Here is an 18401-nt window from a genome sequence, read left to right on the forward strand (position 1 = left end):
ATGCAAGGTAGGAGATGTACTGCCCTAAACAAACACCTGTCCTGGGGATGGGAAGCCACCAGTGTGAGGTTGGAGTGGGAGGCCCTCGAGATCAGAGAATCCCAGGAGGAATTTCCCAGTGCCTTTGCACTGCCAGTTTGCTCACAGTGAAGTGAGTCCTGCAGCCTTGGTGCCCGTGACAGAGAATGACAGCTCAGGAGCAGGAATGTTCAGACTGGAAAGGACAGTGTCGTTCTGTGGCACTCACTGATTTCTCTCCTTGCCCCCAGGAAGGAAAAGGGAATGGTTTAAGATAGAAGATGCCATAAAAGTTCTGCAATATCATAAACCAGTGCAGGCCTCGTATTTTGAAACCTTGAGGCAAGGCTGTCTGGCCAACAACGGCACCCCGGTGATGACCACGCCGTACTCCGAGAGCTCCGTGTCCGACATCAGATGACTGACAACGTCCCTGCCAGAGCCATTTCCAAACCCAGACTGAGACCTGGATTTCCCTCCCCTCCCCGTTTCCATGCCTCCTCCCTCACACCAGGCATGGGCAGCCGCCTGGGGCAGAGCAAGTGTTCAGAGTGCTGCAATTTAGTGCAAGGTGGGATTTTTTTTCATTGGCTTTTTTTGCTTTTTTGGATCTGTATTTTGTAAAATACATTTTGTGCATGAAGTGCCCCTTTCCCAGTACTCCGCTCCACGGCCTGGAGGCTGCCAGCCCCTCCTCTGCCTTGTGCTCTGAAGTGTCCCGAGTGTCCCCTTCGTGTCACCCCAGCCAGAGCCACTTTTTTTTTTTTTTTTTTTTTTTAATTAAAAGACTTCAATGTGAGATCAGCTCTTCAAGTCTTAGTCTGTACTGTAAAGTGCTGCTCAGACCCATGTGGGGGTCGCTTGCAGCACGTCTGTATAAACTTTTTTTAGATGGAGGATCTAACATTTTAATTTTGCGGGAATTTTTTTAATCCTGGTCTGCTTCTGAAAAGAAGGGTTCATAATTAATCTGTTTGCCTTTTGTTCTGTTTTTTAAAAATACACATTCTGTGACAGTGCTAGTGGCTGGGCCAGTTTACTCCCCATCCAGTATCTCCCAATTTAGTGCAGTGACACTTGAAGTTGAGGGCAGAGTTCGGATCACCTGCAGACATCCCTGCAGACATCCCTGCGGCTCCGTGGCTTCTCCAACAGCTTCTGCCAATGTTTCTGCATTTTCATCAGAGTGAAACCACAAGGAGTTGGTCTTTACCCCTTGGCCAAAACCAAACAGCCTCAGCAGCGCTGCGATAGAACCCGGACTGCGTCGTCTGCAGTGGGAGCCGGGGCTGCACGGGGGTCAGACAGACAGACTGCAGTGTGGCTCCCCAGTGCTGCTCCCTGCTCCTGCTGCGTTCTGCTCGTGTCTCTCTTGTCCACATGCCTTACGCCGTGCTGAGCTGGAGACTTGGAATTTGTGCTGAAGCATCGGATCGGCCTCACGGAGCGCTGCTGCGCGAGCCCGCGGTCGGGCAGCCACGTGTGTCCTGAGGAGAGGTCCTGGAGGAAACGTTCAGGTGTTGGGTCTCTTGTCCTGTGGTTCTGCAGCACTTACAGTCGCACGTGGAGTGTGCCCTCGGTGAAAGGTACAGCTGCTCCGGCAGCATTCCCGGGGGAGCACGCCCGGCTCGGAGAGCCCCCCGATGCGTTGGCACACTTCACACGGGGTTTGTTGTTTTATTGCTGTAAGTTTCATGCTGTCTTGATTTGCCAACAGTGTTGTCTAGTTGGGAAATAAAATGGGAAGGGTTGGGGCTGGGGGGTGGGTTGGGTCAGGTACAAGTTTTGGGAGGGGCATTAATTAATCCCTGGCTTGGGACAAGAAGTGGTTGCTGAGTTCAGTAACCTCTCCTTTGTCAGAGCAGAGCCAAGATGTGAAATTAAATCTGCAGTGCTCTTTTTTTTTTCCTTTTTTTTTCCTTCTCTTTATTTAACAAAAAATATTCTAATAAACACTCACTGTTCCGGAGTTTTCTCTCTTCCCGAGAAGCGCTTACAATATGAAAATCTGATAGAAATATCCATGGAGCCTGGGACAAGGGGGAATGGTATCCTTGCTGGTTTGGCAAGAAGCTGTTCATTTTAAGATCCTCTTCTGTTCCTTTCCTTGTTCTCCCTGCTTTCATCAGTGTGGAGTAGCAAGGCCAAAAGCAGTGCCAGCGATCGCTGACATGGAAAACCACGCGTAAGGAACAGCCCATTATTCAAGGAGTAGCTCAAACCCGGGCAGCTGGAATTGAGCCTAAATTACACCAGTTCAGCTCACTTCAACTTAGAGACGAATGTACAATCCTTTCTCACTCTGTGCTGGTCAGCCTGAACCAAACTCTCAAAGGGCTTGAATATTCTGTCTGGAAGTGTACAAGGAATTCCAACACTGTCCCTGCGAGGCACCTGACACAGCCAACTACTGCCTTCGAGGAGTCTTGGTCTCTTCTGTACAGATTAGTATGTTGGGAACGCGTTGCAACAAAACAGCTGGTACTCCTGAAAGAGTAACTGCAGTTTTAATATCAGCAGCATGCACACTTTTGTTTTTAAACTAAAAATGTTTTTACAGGGCTGTTAAACTGACAATATAGGGTAGAATATTGTTAATGACTTGCTAATGGCTTATTTGTTTGGGTCAGAAAAATAAATTGTGCCAAGAAAGTGTTCTAATGTGGCATGAGTTGATGCTGTTACCACAGAGTGGCTGATGTTATGCCTTGTAACTGGAAATGGCTTCTGGGGCAGGAATAGTCTTGACTGAAGAGATGCAGATTTCAGACCAGGCCTTAGCCCTGTGCTCCCTGAGCTCTCCCTGCACCACACCATTCCTGTCTTCCTCAGCATCTGAGGTTCTTTCTAGAGCTGGTCCAGCTGCAGAGCCCAGCAATTGCAGTGGTTTTATCCAAACTGGTGTTAGTTGGTTTGGGACTGACAGTCAGTGCCTGTGTGAGGGACAGGGGACCTGCTGGGAGGGCGGCCCCGTGCTCTGGTTCTGCAGCCTGGGCTGGTGCTGCTTGGTGTCCGTGCTGAGGCCACTGTCCTGACCCTGCTGAACCCTGTGGGATGAGCCTTGGGCTCCCAGCCTTGCTAAACCTGGTGCTGTTCTGAGCTGGTAGCATTGGATAGGGGGATTCTTACCTCAGCATGTTGTGACTGGCCTGACCCTTACATGGAGCATCCCCTCAGAGCAGTTCTCAGCTGGCTCTCAGCCCAGCTCTGCTCCCTGGGCACTGGTGTGAGGTGGGTCCCGCAGGGGATGCCCACGAGGTGCAGCAGTTGTAGGGCCCCCCTGAGCTGGCAGGTCTGTTCCTGGGTAGGTGGATGCTGTGAGCTCTTCCCTGCTCTCCATGGAGCACGGAGGCAGCTCATTCAGCCTCAGCTGGAGTGTGCCTTAAAGCAAACTCTGTAAAGGGAGACATGAAAAGGGGTTGGAATCTGCAAGTGATGCTTTTTCCCTTGTGCGGACACAAAGTATTCAGTGGCTAAAAATGTGGGTAGGGAATGTCAGGAATCCTCAGTTCCCTTCCTGGATCCAGCACAGGCTCTGGGCCTCAGCTTTTCCATGCAGAAACCGTGTCCAGCATTCCGCAGTGTGCGGTTGCTCCCGGGGAGCAAAATCCTGGAGGCTGCACAGGCCCAACGTGTGCCCCAGTTACAAGAGCTGTAGATTTTCCTGCCTGTTCTCAGACCCACTGTTTTATCCCCAGTGGATGTGTTTGTGCTTTCACACAGCCTGATGCAGTGGCTGGACCTGTGCAAAGCAACAGGGGTGAGTGGGTTGAGGGTTTGACCCTCCCAAGCGGAGCCTGTGGCCGGAGCAGGGTCAGAGGTCTCGGTCTCTTTAGCCAAACCTGCCCCCAGCAGTGGTGGGGTTGCCGTGGGAGGAGCTTTGATCCCAGAGATGCTCAGCAGCACTGAGTGACCCAGTGCCCTCTCTGCTCCTGCTCCCAGGCTGTTTTCCCTCCTGGCTCCATTTTCCTGCTCAGTAACAGTGTCATCCGGTGGCTGTGGCTCTGCTGGGACACAGTGACCCTGTGGCTGGAGCACCCCTGGGCTTGTCCCCGAGCCCCTGACACACACAGGGTGTGATCCTCACGTTCCTGGTGTTGAACTAACCCAGCTGCTCTGGGCTGGGGTGGGGGCAGATCCTGCAGTGCTGTACTGGGGTTAGTGTCAGGAGTCTGTACATAACCAAGAGGTGTAGCTGGTGAAAAAGAAACTGAACTGGACTAAAGTTGTATTTAGGAGATTTATAAAATCTCTTTTTGGTGCTAGTCCATTGGGGTTTTTTCCCTTTTTTTTTTTTTTGTTTTTTTTTGGTGGAAAGGTGGGAATTTTGAAGTTATACTTGAGAAATTGGCTCTAGAATTGCCTCAGAAATTAATGTGGGGAGGTCCAAGAGTGTTTGCTGAACTTCCTGTGTGTCCTATTTTATATTTACTATATCTCAAGATCTGGAACAATCTCTTTGCATTATTTGCTGCTCAGTCTTTCCATGAGCTCTGTGTACCTGGGGCTCCCTGGCAGCCCTCGGAGCCGGGTGTGAGCGTGTCTGCCTGAGCCTTCTCCATAGGAACCCCAGGTCAGTCAGAGCCTCAGGGCTTTCCTGTCCCTGGTTTGTGTCTGAGCTGGTACCTTCAAACTCACTCTCCTGACTGAGTGGGACTGACACCAACCCAGGCACTGACAGGTGTGAGCAGCCCGAGGGAAACGGGCTCTGACCCTTCACAGACACTGTTCTGAGTCATCCTGGTGTCCAGGCCTGGGGTGGGGCTGCTGCAGAGCCTGGAGGGATCCTGGGGTGTCCTGCTTTGTGTGACATGGTGGGGTTGGTCGGGATGTGTGGTTGGTTGAGATGTGGGGTCAGTTGGGATTTGGTGGGGTCGGTTGGGATGTCTCGTGGAGGTCCTTAAGCCGCTCTTGCCGCTTGGCTTCCACGGGGAAGTGTCAGCAAGTTTGGAACTTGCTAATTTATTAGAATTAAAAGAAGCCTGAGATTTTCAAGTGTTTTCAGTGAATCATAAGTGAAATGCTCAATTCTCTGTGAATTTGAGATTGGTTTTGGACTTGTAATTCCCATAGTCTGTTTGGGTTTCTTTTCCTGGCTGCAGGTCTCGGTTCTTCACCCCAGCCCTTGGTGTTTCTTTTCTCCTGGTGAAGTTCACGTGGGAGGGTTATGACGAATTAAGGTGAAATAGTTTGCAGAAACACTTTACAGCTGCAGAGGCACTTTGGAAACAGAGCATTTCAGTGGATACTTTTTCTTACTTATTTTTATGACACCTTTGCTCAAAGTCAAACATGTTCAGTAGAAAACACGTCCCGTTTCCTTCAGGGCTCAGATCTCAGTTGGAGCCTCTGGATAATGCAGGTGCTCTCCTGCTTGATCCTGGCTGGCAGGTGTAGCACATACCTCCATGGTTCTGATCTTTGATCCGCAGTGTCTCCAGGAAGGCCAGAGGGCTCTGCCCACTCTGCGCTCGCTCCGTCGCCGGGCAGTCGGGGTCCTGTCGGGAAGGGTTTCCTCTGTTGAGTTGTGTGCAAGGGGGAAGCTGTCAAGTAAAAAGTTAAAACCATAAAATTCGTGGATGCCAGTTTGCCGAGCGCGTGGGCTGTAATCTAGTGCCAACCAATAAACACACCAGTATTTCACACGGCTCTGCCTCCAGCCTGGTCTCTGTCCCGGCGCTGTTACTCACATACGTGAGCTTGGACATAGGCAATAGTGTCACCTGAGGAGAAAGCCCTCCCTGCAGCGGCCTGGGACAGTCACAGCCTGGAAGAGGAACTGGAGGGATGTCACCAACAGCCTGGTGTTGAGATGGGCTCGCTCACAGGGATGGCCCTGCAATAAAACAGGGCATTTTAAGGAGAGAGCCTCGTGGAGCAGAAGTGGTCCTGGCTCTGGATCTGCTCTTTCTCAAAGTCCTTCCTGAGAGTCCTTCCCGTGGGAATAGCCCCTGGCAGTGGGAGAGGCCTGGTGGAACCTGCACTGAGAGCACCAGCACCCGCCACAGTGCCAGTGGCACTGCCAGCCCAGCCAGGGCGGACACGGACGAAGGTGAGCTCCTGCATTTCCCTGCAGAGTAAGTGTGTCCTGGTCTGGAGACCCAACTCTGACCCAGCCTTTGCAAATTCCCTTTGGGATCTGCGTGTGACCTGGCTCCTCCTGCACTGTGAGGCTGCAGTGAGGGAAAACACAGCGACTGGTGCACGTCAGCCCCGTGTTGGGCTGCCCAGGGCAGAATTAATCTGTGCTGACGGCGCCGGTAATGCCTGAGCGGGCGAAGCTGTGCCCCCCGGGGACGGCGGCACCCGGCCCCCGCCCGGCATTTCTGGCTGGATGAGCAGCTGGAGGGATGCACTGGCTGGATATCCAGCCACTTGTTCTCAGCTGCTTAAACGGGAGCTTAGCAGCTCAGCAGAGCCGTCCCCAGTTATGTGCTGGGGGCTGCTGTCTCAGCTTGGGGGCACAAACACCCTGTGCTGCTATTTCAGCTCCCCTCGCCTGCTAAAAATTTGCCCCCCACCAGCTGGCCCCCCTTCCACCCAGGTCAAGAAGGAGCCTTGTCCCCAGGAGCAGGGACAATGCTGCCCTCAGCCTCCCTGACATCCTCCCCCACTCTGGAGTGAGCAAGGGGGAGATTTCACCGGGGATGTGCAGCCCCTGCACCACCCCAGCCCCGGCTCTGCTTTTCCCCATCTGGATACTCTGGGCAGCAGTGGATGGGAAAAAGTAGTCCTGTGGGGTTTGTGGATGTCCAGGGCTGGCTCTGGCCTTGTGGAGCAGCTTGGTGATCCCCTGGCCTGCTCCCAAGGATGCTGCTTCCCCTGGGCCCTGCGTGCTCCTCCTGGCCCTGTGCTCCTGCTCACGCTCTCCAAGGAACTTTCCTAGAGATTGCTGGATTTATTTTTAGCTGTGGCACAGCAGTGCCAGGCTGGGAGGGGGCAGGCAGTGGCAGATGGTGGCAACATGGGAGGCCCATGGGGTGTCAATGCCCCCCATGGCAGTGGGGGATTTGGGGGCTGGGGGCACCTGGGGGTCCTGTCGTGCTGTGTGGTTCCCCCATTGCAGTGGTGAGTGGGGGGTGCTGGGGGGGCTTGGCTGGTTTGGGAAGGGTCTCTTGGGCAGGGAAGGTCAACATGGACAATGGGACCAGTGCAATTGCTGGGGGGGGGGGCTGGTGGGGCCAGTGGAACCACCGGGGACAGTGGGACACGGGGAACAGCAGCTCGGCCACTCTTGGGACAGCTGGTGTCCTTTTCCAGGCTGGGGAGGGGAAAATAAACTGGCATGGGCTGGGAAGGGGGTGAAGGCAGCAGTGCAGGCAGAGTACAGGCAGTGGAACAGGTAGGGTGCAGGCAACAGTACACATAGTGGTACAGGCAGGGTGCAGGCAGTGGAAAAGGCAGGATCCTGACTGTGTGGCTTGTTGGCCTCTCCCTGGCCTTTGCCATGGGCAAGTTCATCCCAGAGGCTGCAGACCAGGAGCTCAGGATGCTCCGGATGCTCCACGGTGACACCGAGCCCTGTCCCGCTGCCAGTGCAGGCACCAGCAGTCGTGTCCCCCCAGCTGCACTGTGTCCAGGTCCCTCTCCCCTCCTTTCACTCGATGACTGTTTTGCAGCTGATGGGAAGTGCAGGGGGGCCCGGTGCTCCCCGGTGTCCCCGCTCCTGCCTGACCCACTTAGCGGGGCCATCTGGTCCCCGCAGGCAAAGCGGATTAACCCGGGCCGGGATCAGGGCTGGGCCGCTGCCACCGCCGGGGTGGCACCGCCATCACCGTGACAGCCCTGCCCGGGGTCCAGTCTGGGGGGGACTGGCCACAGCAGGAGCCCCCGGCCAGGGACCCACAGCAGCCCCTGACGTGGGGGACCCTGCCCGTGACCCTGCACTCTCCGGGACCTCCCGGGACCCCCGTCTGCCCTGGCCACGGGGGCTGTTGGCTCACTCCGTACCTACATCTGCATCCCTCTGTCCATCGGTCCCTTTCCATCCATCCATCCATCCGTCCACCCATCCTGCTCCATCCATCCATCCCTCTGTCTCTTGTCCCGCCCATGCCCCCAGCTGTGCACTCACTACATCTGTCTGTCCCTCCACCCAACCCTCTGCTCTCCCCTCCCTGGGAGGGGAGGGACGCCCCCCCCGGGGCCTTTTCTTTCCTTTTTCCTTTCCCCCCTTTTCCCTCCCTCCCTTCCCTCCTTTTCCCGGGATTTCCTTCCCCCTTTTCCCGGCCCCCCCCGCCCGGTCTCTGGCGCCCCCTGCCGGCCACGTGGCCAGGCCCCGCCCCTGGTCCCGCCCCCCGCGCGCCCGGCCCCGCCCATCGTCACGGGTTCCGGGTGCGGGCGGCGCGCGCAGGTGGGCGGGGCCGGGCGCGCGGGATCCGGGGGGGGGAGTGAGGGTCGGGGGGTATCCCGGGAATGGGGCGGGGTTGGGGATGCGGGGGTAGGGGGGTGTCCCGGGAATGGGGCGGGGTTGGGGATGCGGGGGTAGGGGGGTGTCCCGGGAATGGGGCGGGGTTGGGGATGCGGGGGTCACCCTGGGGGGGGATTGGGGGTGCGGGGCAGAGCCCCGTGCGGGGGTCCCACCGGTCCTCCCGCTGGTGGAGGCGGAGCCCCCCCGGCCAAGCTCTGCCCAGAGGGGGATGCGGGGTGTCCGCCCCCAGGGGCTGTTCCCGGGGGGGTCAGGGGAGGGGTCATTACCGAGCGGGGGCTCATTACCGGGGCAGGTGGTTATTACCGGGCGGGCGGTGGGTTATTACCTGTGCGTCCGTCATTCCCGGGCGGTGGGTCATTCCCGGGGGGAGGTCACTCCCTGCACTGGGTCATTCCCGGGGGGGGGGGGTGGAGGTCACTCCCTGCAGTGGGTCACTCCCGGGGCAGGTGTGGGTTGCAGGGGTCCCGCCCTGGGGCCGGGCACCCGCGTCCCCAATGCGGGCAGGAGCCCGCGCTGGGCCATGAGCAACGCGACGGCCCCCACGGCCCCGGGCACGGCGGGCGACTCGCTGGTGGGCTCCGTGCTGGGCCCCTTCCTCTTCCTCACCCTCCTCGGCGCCGTCCTGGCCGCGGTGAGTGGGCGGGGGGCGGTCTGGGGGGGCACCGACGCCCCCCGAGCCCGCGCCGCTGATGCCTTTCCCCGCAGGTGATGTACGTGCAGAAGAAGCGCAGGTGAGGGGGGGTCGCGGGGCTGGGGGTCGGGGGGGGCTGCGGGGTCACCGCTCACCGCCAACCCCCCCCCCCAGATCTGAGCGGCTGCGGCACCGGCTGCTGCCCATGTACAGCTACGACCCGGCCGAGGAGCCGCCCGAGTCCGAGCAGGAGCTGCTGGTGGAGGCCGAGGAGGCTCAGGTGGGTGGGAATGGGTTTTATCCAGGTTTTCCATGAGAAATGTAAGCAGCGGCAAGTGAGGTGCCTGTCCCGAGGGAGCTCTGGGTTCATTAAGGTTGGAAAAGGCTTCTAAGATCGAGTCTAACCTCGGGGGAGACAGCTTTGGGTGTAACCCAGAGGGTTTTGGGAGGGTTGGGCTGTGCAGCTGGTGCCTGCGAGCCCAGGGCTCCCCCACGCACCGTGATGCCCTGCTGGGTGTGGGGGGGTCTGGGCTGGGCCCCTCGTTCCCCCCGTGCCCGGTGTGCACGTGTGACCCTCTCTGTTGCAGGTGGTGCCTGGCTGGGGGGGTCTCTCGCCCCCTCGGCCCCCACGCAGGGACTGGAGGGCCTGACCCCGCCCGGAGCACAGGACCAGATCCTGCCCACGGGAGGGAAGGGAGGACGGTGCTGGCGCCGTGGGACGGGCAGGACGTGCCCGCAGTGGTGCCCCCAGCACCCCCCACCCCAGCACTGACCGGCGGGGACATCTCCCACCTCAGCACCTGGTTTTGCCATTTTTTTTTTTGCTTGAACTGCTCCAGCAGCCCCTTGGAAGGCTCAAGGTGGGGCAGCAGGGCTTGGCAGGGAAGAGTGGGCTCCAGACACTGTGGGATACCCGGGGGGAGATGGAGCAAATAAACGTCTCTGCCTTTGGCCGTGGGGCTCCACGTGGGGCTGGGGGTTCAGCAGCACCGCCCCAGCCACGGGGGAGGAGTTTGGGGGGCAGTGGGGCTTTGCATGTTTGTGTTTGCATCAGCAGCTCCTGCCCCTGCCCAGGGATAGCCAGTGGCTGCCACCAGCATGGATGTGCCCCTGGAGAAGGTGCCGTGTGGAGCAGCCACACATGGAACCCACCTGCCCCCCCAGCCAGGGCCCGGGGCAGAGCCGTCCAACGTCCATAAAATGTTTTATTCAAGTAACTGCAAATAGGAACCCAAAAGGTCATTAACAGTGAACCAAAAAAAACCCAAACCAAACCCCGATTCTCTCCCGCCGGGGCCGCCCGGCACCGACCTCCGGTCCCGCTGCAGCCGTCATGCCTGGGCAGCGTGGGGGGGGGAGCACCCCACGGTCCCCCCACCCCACTGCCCTGCCAGCCTCGATCCCCTGGAGCAATAGAGCAAACATAGACCTCAAAACAACAACTTTAAAAAAGAAAAACAAAGCCCAAAAAAAAGGGGAGGGAAAAAAAAAAAAAAATGCCCCACGGCCCCCAGCAACACCCCGAAACAGGAACCACCAAGCCCACGGTGCCCCAGCAGCGCAGTAGCACGTCTGTGAGTTCAGAGAGTGGAACTTAAATATCCAGAGGTAGTTGTGAATGAAAGGAAAAAAAGTACTAAAAAAAAATATATATCTATACCAGAACCTATGAGGAAAGGGCTGCCCCAAGCTGGCCCTGCACGGGTCCCCCCAGGACGGGCTCCGGGCCTCGGCAGCGCCAGGGGAGCTGCTCCCACACCCAGTGCAGTCACCCGGGACTGGGAGGGTGCAGGGGGTGCCCAGGGTAGCCATAGGCCAGAGCAAAGGTCTAATGCATTTGGGGGTCTCACCTTTGCTGCCCCCACTCTCTTTTCTGCAGAGGCCCCAGGGCAAAGCCTGATGCTGGGGGGGGGAGGAGGGGGCAACCAGCATCCACTTCGGCTGGGTGAGATCACTGCGTGGGGGCAGCGAAGGTGGGGGGTCCCAGCCCCGGCTCTCTGCCAGGGCCCCCCTTACCAGTGGGGCTGCCCCAAACCCCGGTGCTGGGGAGGGGGAGCCGGGGCAGGTGCCCCCCCGGGCGGGGGCTGCAGGGGCCGCCCGGGTTGGGCCATTTTCCAGTGCTGCCGTTGTCTGAGGGTGAGGAGGGAGCGGAGGAGGAGGAAGCCAGGGCGGTGCAGTGGGTCTCTCCCGGTCCCTCTCACCCGGCCGCCGCGGGGCCGTCGGGCGATGAGGTAGCGCCGGCTCAGGAGGTGTCACTGCTCCTCCTCGGATGACTCCTGGGAAATGTTCACCTCCTCCTGGACCTGCTGCTGTGAGGCAAGGGAGTGTGTTTGATGGTGCCACTCCATTTTCCCTGGACAAAGGGCTGACCGGTCACATCACACCCCTTGTGCAACGAGGGAAACTGAGGCACCAGCACCCTCCTGGGTTTAAGGACTGGCCCTGACTCCGGGTTCAACCGTTGCAGATTAAATCCCAGGTAAGAAGCCCCCTGGGTGGGCTCACAGCGACGGGGGGGACTGCACACCCCAGGTGCCTTGACACCTGCAAGGGTGGGACTGCAGTCCCCAGGCCACAGCCAGGTCCCCAGTGGCCCCCCACCGGGGGTGGTGGCAGGACCGGGTGTCCCTGTCCAGCCCTGCACCCCGGGGTGGGTGGCCGTGACCCCACACGGGCGGTGACTCAGGGTTGAGTGAGCCTGAGTCACACCAGCCCCCGCTTCCTCCCGCCTCATTCACAGAAACGCCACCGCGGCTGCCGGGGGGGACACTGTGGGGGACACCAGAGGGGGACACCGTGTCCCCAGCACGGCCCCACTGGCACAGGACGGGTTCTTCCCACCCCCCACACTGGCTGCCTGCCCTGGGACCCCAAACAGCCCCTGGCACTGTGACACCAGCGCAGGAGATCCCAGGATGCAACCCCAGGTTTGCAGCCCTGGCTGCTCCCAACCCCTCACGCTCTGCAAGGAATTTCAGTGGGAAAAGGAGCAAAATCTGGGCCAGGCAGGGAAAGGAGATGAAGCCACTCTGGTGATGCTCGTGGGTGTCCCGCATTCACCTCGGCTGCAAGCCAAGGGGGAAAGGAGAGAAAATGGAATGGAGGAGGGAAGGCTCAGGGAATGGGGTGGCTGCGCCAGCAGGAACCGTGCTGGCAACAGTGAGGGCCAGCACGACCCCAGGGGCAGGACCAGCCACCTCTACGCTGCTCCTGGGGCTGGGACCACCCAAACCCCAGCCCCAGGGTACAGCCGGGTTCACAGTCCACCCTGTGTCCCCTGCTTGGTCACTGCTCTGCACTCCTCCAGCCCGGCAGCATCCACCCATCCTCACAGGGTCAGCCAGGGGATGCTGTGCCCCCAAAGTGCACAGCACCCTGCCAGGTCAGAGGGGGAAGGGAAAAAAAGCCTGCTCACCGTTTTTTTGGGTCGCCCTCGAGGTTTCCTCCCTGGTGTGACTGCAGTTTTCTGAGCAACAACCACCAAAAAAAAGGGCATTTTGGTCAGGCTGTCCCTGGGATACTGTTTGGGGGGGTGGGGGTGGGGGGGTGTCCAGCCTTCCCCTTCCTCCCCCCCGTGACTGCCAGATTCATCACCCCAGTGGCATCTCCTGGGGTGCTGCTGCCAGCTCCCCCAGCCCCAGGATGCCCCGTGAGTCACGAGGTGGGTGCAGGATGTGAGTCGCTGTTTTGCAAACAGGTTTGTCTTGGTGTCCTCGTGCTGACACATACGGCCCCCCCAGCCCCCCCTGCCCTCCCTGGGAGCCAGTGCCCAGACCCCCCCTCCCAGGGGCAGATCTGCCCGGAATTGTCCATAACTGAACTCAAACCAGACCTGTGGTCCCAGCACTTGGCTGGAGCAGCCCTGTCCCCAGGCACCTACCCTGCCCTTTGGGGTGGCCTTGTTTTTACTGCCCTTTGGCCGTCCACGGGGTCTCTTGGGGGTCGAGGCATCGCTGGGCTCCTGCTGGAGGAAGAACAGAGGGGGGCTGCATGCCCAGTGTGGCTCCCAGTGCACCCCAGGATGCTCTGCCTGGAAGTCCCATTCTTCCCGGCAGACCCTGACAGGGCAGAGATGCTCTTGTTTGTGGTACTGGGAGCGCTGGGATTGGAGATCAGGCACCAGGCACAGGCTCCTGTGTGTCCTTCAGCTGGCTGTATGTGACCTGTCCCCCCCCAGCATGAGCTGCTCAGCTCAGCCAGACAGTCCCCACAGCTCCTCAGCCCAGACCCTGCTTGCTGCCAGTACCACAGCCAAGGAAGCATCAGGGAACTCAAAAATCGCCTTTTCTGCAGGAAAACGAAGTGCACAAACTCCACCTGCCCCGGGGGAACCAAGGGGGGGTTGGCACTATAAAGGCTCCAGCAGCATCTTATCCCTCTGAGCAGCTTTTGCTAATGGGGCTTTAATTAGCCCATCTGCAAAGGCAGGTTCAGCAGGGCCTGGGGAGGGGCAGGGGAGCCCCCAGCCCAGCCCTGGAGCAGCTCTGGGATGCTGCAGCACTTGGGGGTCTCCAGAGCCCCCCAGGAGGGTTTTGCTGCTGGTGAGCACTGGGGAGGTGCTGCCTAAAGGGGGCAGTGGGGGCTGCACTGGGTGTGTCCCCAGTGCAGGGGTAGGGGTTCCCTGCTGCCCATACCCCGGGGGTGCCTGTCACCCCCTTCCTCCCAGGGTACCTCACGTACCTGTGGCTTCTTCCTGGGCCGCCCTCGGCCCCTCTTCTCCGACACGTCCTTTTCCCCCTTGGAGGCCAGGGGCTGGCTGGATTTGGCGCTGGATTCGCTCATTGTCTGTCCCGGCAGTGGTGAGGAGGAGCAGGGGGGAGGAAGGTCAATCAGCAGTGGCTCTGGCTCACCGTGCCAGCCGGCCCTGCTGCCCCCCAGCCCTGCTGCCCCCCAGCCCTTGCACTGGGGCAGGTGAGATGTCACCTCCATCCTCCTGGCACCGGCTGGGGGGCAAAGTGCACTGGCTGCCCCACATCCCTGGCACGGCCACCCCCGTAATGAGGCAGTGCCTGGCCCTGAGGCATCTCCCAGGGCCCCCTCAGGCAACTAGGGAGCAGCAGCTTGGCCAGCCCTTCCCGCCCGACCCCCTTCCCCAAAAAGAGGAGAGCGGCTCCAGGTTTAATCTGGAGTCCTTGGAATCCCAGATGTGCTGCTGCACCAGCAAGATGGGACAGGATGAGTGGTGGCACCAGGGGCCTTGGGCATCCCCAAGGGGTGCCAGGGCCCTGGAGGGGGGGCACAGGCTCCTGCAGCCCTGCTCTCACCCCATCTTGACACCCAGCATTGCTGCACCCAGAGAGGGTGCTGGACCCCTGCCCATCCTCCATCTGGGATTAGGGACAGGCACCGCCTGGCACTTGTCCTGGGGATGCTGAGTTGTGCCCCCCCATGCATGTCCCCAAGGGCTGGGCAGCTTTCCTTGCTCTTGGAGAAATCCCACAGAGGAAAAGGCTCTCCACCTCTCTGCTTCCCAGGAGTGCAGGGAAAACCTGCTTTTCCAGAGCCGTGGGGGTGGTTCCACACCCAGCTCCCGGCCTAGGAACCAGGAGGGATGGGACTGGGGATGGAAGGAGCAGGATCACTGCCACAGCACCTGCTCTTACCGATGACCCTGTGCAGGGCACCTGCACTGCTGCTCAGCCAGGTGACCGTGGCCATGCAGGGACCTCTGCCTGGAGTGGGGATATGAGGATTCCCAGCAGGAACAGGGCAGGGAGAGGCAGGTAGGAGGTTGTGTGCCCAGTCTGTGTGTGCTGACAGAGGCACCCTCCTACCTCTGGGATAACAATGCTCAGTTCTGAGCAACTGGTTCCAATTTGGATGGTGTTGGAGCAGCTGGGACAGGGGGGCTGCAGGGGCAGGGGGTGCTGAGCCCCCCGGGAGGCTGAGCCTCACTGGGGCAGCTGGGGTGGGTGTGGGCAGGACGTGCAGCTCGAGGAGCCACGCTCAGACCTCTGAGGCTTTTCAAAAAACAGGCGTCAGCTCCCGCTCCCCTCTGGAAGTGACTCATGAGTGCAGAACAACAACAACAAAAACCACCCTCAGAGTCTTTTTTTTTTTTTGGGAGACAGAAACCATGCTGTCGTGTAAACACCCCGAAAATATTACTCACAGCATCCCAGAGCCCTTCAAGGAGTCTCTTAGAAAAAAAGAGAAGTATGGTTTAGATTTAGGCCAGCAAAAGGCCAGCTGCTGGCCGGGCTGGGCCAGGGTTTTGTCTCTTTTTGAGTCAATCTCTGTCAGAGGCAGCACAGCCTCGAGCCACTCCGTGCCCCCTCCCGCAGCTGGAAACAGATGGGCCCAGCATGGCTCCCACCCTGCTGTGTTCTCCTCTCCCTGCTGGGGCTGGGCCCCACACAGCAGCTCCAGCTGGGAATGCCAAGGGGGCCCCCACACCATGGGGGTACCACTGGGTCTGGCCCCCCCCGAGACAGAGCCTGCTGCCACAAAGTTGGTGCTGGGGAAAGCATGTGCACATCCCAGCCATGCCTCTGCACCCCAGCCATGCCTCTGCACCCCAGCCATCCCTCTGCACCCCGGCCATCCCTCTGCACCCCGGCCATCCCTCTGCACCCCGGCCATCCCTCTGCATCCCATCCATCCCTCTGCACCCCGGCCATCCCTCTGCACCCCGGCCATCCCTCTGCACCCCGGCCATCCCTCTGCACCCCGGCCATCCCTCTGCACCCCGGCCATCCCTCTGCATCCCATCCATCCCTCTGCACCCCGGCCATCCCTCTGCACCCCGGCCATCCCTCTGCACCCCGGCCATCCCTCTGCACCCCGGCCATCCCTCTGCACCCCGGCCATCCCTCTGCACCCCGGCCATCCCTCTGCACCCCAGCCATCCCTCCACCACCTCCCAGCTCTCCCCAGGGCTCCAGAGCTGAAACCGTGCTGGGGGACTGAGGGGTCCATGCCCCACTCCAGCAGAGGGGGATTAGGAGGAGGATGCTGGAGATGGAGGGTGCTTCTCTCCCACCCCAGCACCTTCCCAGCCCACACCCTGTTCCCGAGAGCAGCCCCAGCCCCGCAGTGCTCCCTGCTCGTGGCACCTGCCCGGCCCCGGTGCAGCCCCAGCCCGGACCGTGCCGGGCACATGGCGGAAGCGGCTCCGGCCCCGCTCACGTGCGGCAGAGCCATGGAGGGAGGGAGGGAGCAGCTGGGTTGCCATGGAGGAGAGGAAGCAGCTGAGAGAGAAACCTTTCCAGGCAGGGAGGATCAGTGGGGGATGCGGGCAGGGGCTGCCGGGCTCCCCGCGGCCGGGGCGGGGGGGAGGCACGTCTCTGCACGGTTTGGAGGTGGAGGGGCCACATCTGCCTCTTGATCGATGGAGTAGGGGGAAGAAAACCTCCTCCCCTCTCCATCCCTACGGATGCTGAGCCACCAGGCTCTCCTCCCCCAGCGCCATCGCTCCCCCTGCTCCACAGCAGGGCTGTTCTCAGCAGTCACCTCTGGGTTGCACGAGGGCCAACCTGTCCCCCCGGAGCGATGCTCCTGCTGCTCCTGGGCCTGTTCCTGCCTTCCCGGCCGCCTGCGCTGGCTTACGCTGCTCTGTGCAGATAACCCCACAAATCCCCCTCTCCTGCCACCTACTCTTAGATTAAACGAACCGGCCCAGGGGAAGCAGGGAGACAGGCGGGGGCTTAGATCTTAATAAAAAGATATAAAATCTCTTCACGCCCAGGAAATCCAGCCTGATGGCAGCTGGAGAAGGATCCCGGCCGCACCTCCTGGCAGAGGCATGGGGAGGGAGGAGGGGAAGGAATCGTGGAGCAGAAGTTGAAGAGCCTGTTGGGCAGGGGCGCGGGACGGGAGGGATGTGCGGGCTCCTCCTTAGCACAGACCCGCCGTGGGGCTGCCCTGACCCCCCCCCGGGGCTGCCATTGAGCAAAGTCCCCCCTTCCTTCCTGGGATGCATAATAAAAGGAAGTGATAAAGGAAAGGAAGGAGGGAGGTGGGGGAGAAAGAAAAGAGGCGGGAAGGGCACCATCAGGGCTTTGTGAAGCCCCTGTCCTGGGGGGGAAGGGGGGGCAATAAAACCCCGCGTAGAGCCAGCGTGGATGGCGGGGTGCGGGGCCGGGGGGGGCCCACGGTCTCGCAGCGCGGGCACCGTTCGGGGACGGCCGAGCCCCAGCCCCGCAACTTTGCCCCGACCCGCGTGTGCGTGTCCCGCGAGCTGGGCCCGGCCCCGCGCAGGCCCCGCGCACCTTGCGCGGCCCCGGCCCCGCACGCGGGTCCCGCTCCCGCGCCCGCGGCCCCGCGCACCTTGCGCGGCCCCGGCCCCGCGCACGGCCCCGGCCCCGCACCCCGCGGGCTGTCCCGGGGCCGTGCGGGCCCCGCCGGTGCGGGGCGATCGCGGCCGCCGCCACCGGGGGAGCGGAGGGAAGCGGCTCCGCGGCACCGGGACCCCCGCGCCCGCCGCCCCCCGCCAGGTGCATCGCGCCGTTAACAGCAGTAATTAATAGCGGTAATAAAGCGAAGCTCCGCGAGCCGCACGCACCCGCGCCCCTGCAAAGCCCGGCGGCCGGGGCCGATCGTGCCCCGCATGCGGCGAGAGGGAGCAGAGCCCCGGCCCCCCGCGCCCCCCGCGCCCCGCAGCACAAGGAAGAGGAAGGCGGCACTCACAGTCAGCTTGATCCCGGAGCAGGGTGCTCGGGGTGGGTTTTGGGGGCGGTTTGGCGGTTTTGCTTTTCCCGGCGGGTCTGTGTCGCGGAGCGAAGGAACCTCCCGCCCGCGGCGACTGCGGATCTGCAAGAAGAGAGAGGCTGCGGCTCAGCCCCGCATCCCCGGGCCCGCCAGGCCCCGCGTATTTATATAAATAATAAAGAGAGAGGAAAAAAAAATTGCTCCAGGAGGAAGGAAGCTGGGTCAAAATCATTTGCAGGGAACGAGGGAAAAAAAAAAAGGAGAAGCGGGGAGAGGGGGCGAAAAAAAAAAACCGGAGCGAGCTCCCAGCCTTACTGGAGGGGATCCAGCCGCTAAAAATAGCAAAATCACACTCGAAATTAAATAAGGGCAAACAGGCGAAGGGAGCTCCCAGTGCCGGCGGAGCGGGGGAGGCGGAGCCGGGGCCGCGTCACGGCGGGGGCGGCGCGGGGGGCGCGTCCCGCGGCCATTGGGTCGTTCAAAGGACGGAGCGGCGGTTGCGGGCCCAGCCCCGGGCGGCGAAAGGTCCCCGAGGGGGGATGGAAGGTTCCCCCGGGGCGGCTGGAGGCACCCTCCCATCCTCCTGCCCCGGGATGCTCCAGGGATGTGCCCGGCTGGAGCCGTGCGGGGGTGCGGGACCCCCCGGCTGGGGACCCCCCGGCTGCCCCCTCG

The 18401-nt window shown here is 60.8% G+C and overlaps 3 protein-coding genes and 1 long non-coding RNA gene across 7 annotated transcripts in view; 2 read left to right on the forward strand and 2 right to left on the reverse strand.

Annotated features, from left to right (window-relative positions):
* NUDT3 (nudix hydrolase 3) overlaps nt 1-2673 on the forward strand; it is a 23431-nt gene extending 20758 nt beyond the window's left edge. The window contains exon 5 of the mRNA XM_064635825.1: nt 270-2673. Coding sequence (XP_064491895.1) covers nt 270-439 — 170 coding nt within the window. The 3' untranslated portion in view covers nt 440-2673. The remainder of the gene's footprint in view (nt 1-269) is intronic.
* LOC135402539 (uncharacterized) lies at nt 1916-8846 on the reverse strand. The gene is made up of 2 exons (XR_010425151.1): nt 8775-8846; nt 1916-5854 (listed from the first exon to the last, which is right to left on the reverse strand). It is a non-coding gene; the product is annotated as an uncharacterized LOC135402539 (long non-coding RNA).
* A 49-nt stretch (nt 8847-8895) lies between these two features.
* Nucleotides 8896-10033, forward strand: SMIM29 (small integral membrane protein 29). The gene is made up of 4 exons (XM_064635821.1): nt 8896-9080; nt 9155-9180; nt 9255-9360; nt 9668-10033. Exons 1-4 carry the CDS (start codon nt 8970-8972, stop codon nt 9728-9730), a joined length of 306 nt encoding a protein of 101 aa, XP_064491891.1. The 5' UTR covers nt 8896-8969; the 3' UTR covers nt 9731-10033.
* Nucleotides 10034-10267: 234 nt separating this feature from the next.
* On the reverse strand, nt 10268-18165 carry HMGA1 (high mobility group AT-hook 1). 4 transcript variants are annotated; one of them, XM_064635829.1, is made up of 6 exons: nt 18045-18165; nt 17709-17831; nt 13761-13865; nt 12961-13044; nt 12496-12546; nt 10268-11389 (listed from the first exon to the last, which is right to left on the reverse strand). In XM_064635829.1, exons 3-6 carry the CDS (start codon nt 13860-13862, stop codon nt 11333-11335), a joined length of 294 nt encoding a protein of 97 aa, XP_064491899.1. In that variant the 5' UTR covers nt 13863-13865; nt 17709-17831; nt 18045-18165; the 3' UTR covers nt 10268-11332. The 4 variants fall into 4 exon arrangements, with proteins under 4 accessions (XP_064491899.1, XP_064491901.1, XP_064491902.1 ...); XM_064635831.1 differs by having other exon boundaries at nt 12961-13041; nt 18045-18112; XM_064635832.1 differs by lacking the exon at nt 18045-18165 and having other exon boundaries at nt 10268-11386; nt 12961-13041; nt 17709-17825.
* Nucleotides 18166-18401: the final 236 nt, after the last annotated feature.

This window comes from Pseudopipra pipra, chromosome 25 (assembly GCF_036250125.1).
Source record: "Pseudopipra pipra isolate bDixPip1 chromosome 25, bDixPip1.hap1, whole genome shotgun sequence".
NCBI lineage: Eukaryota > Metazoa > Chordata > Aves > Passeriformes > Pipridae > Pseudopipra > Pseudopipra pipra.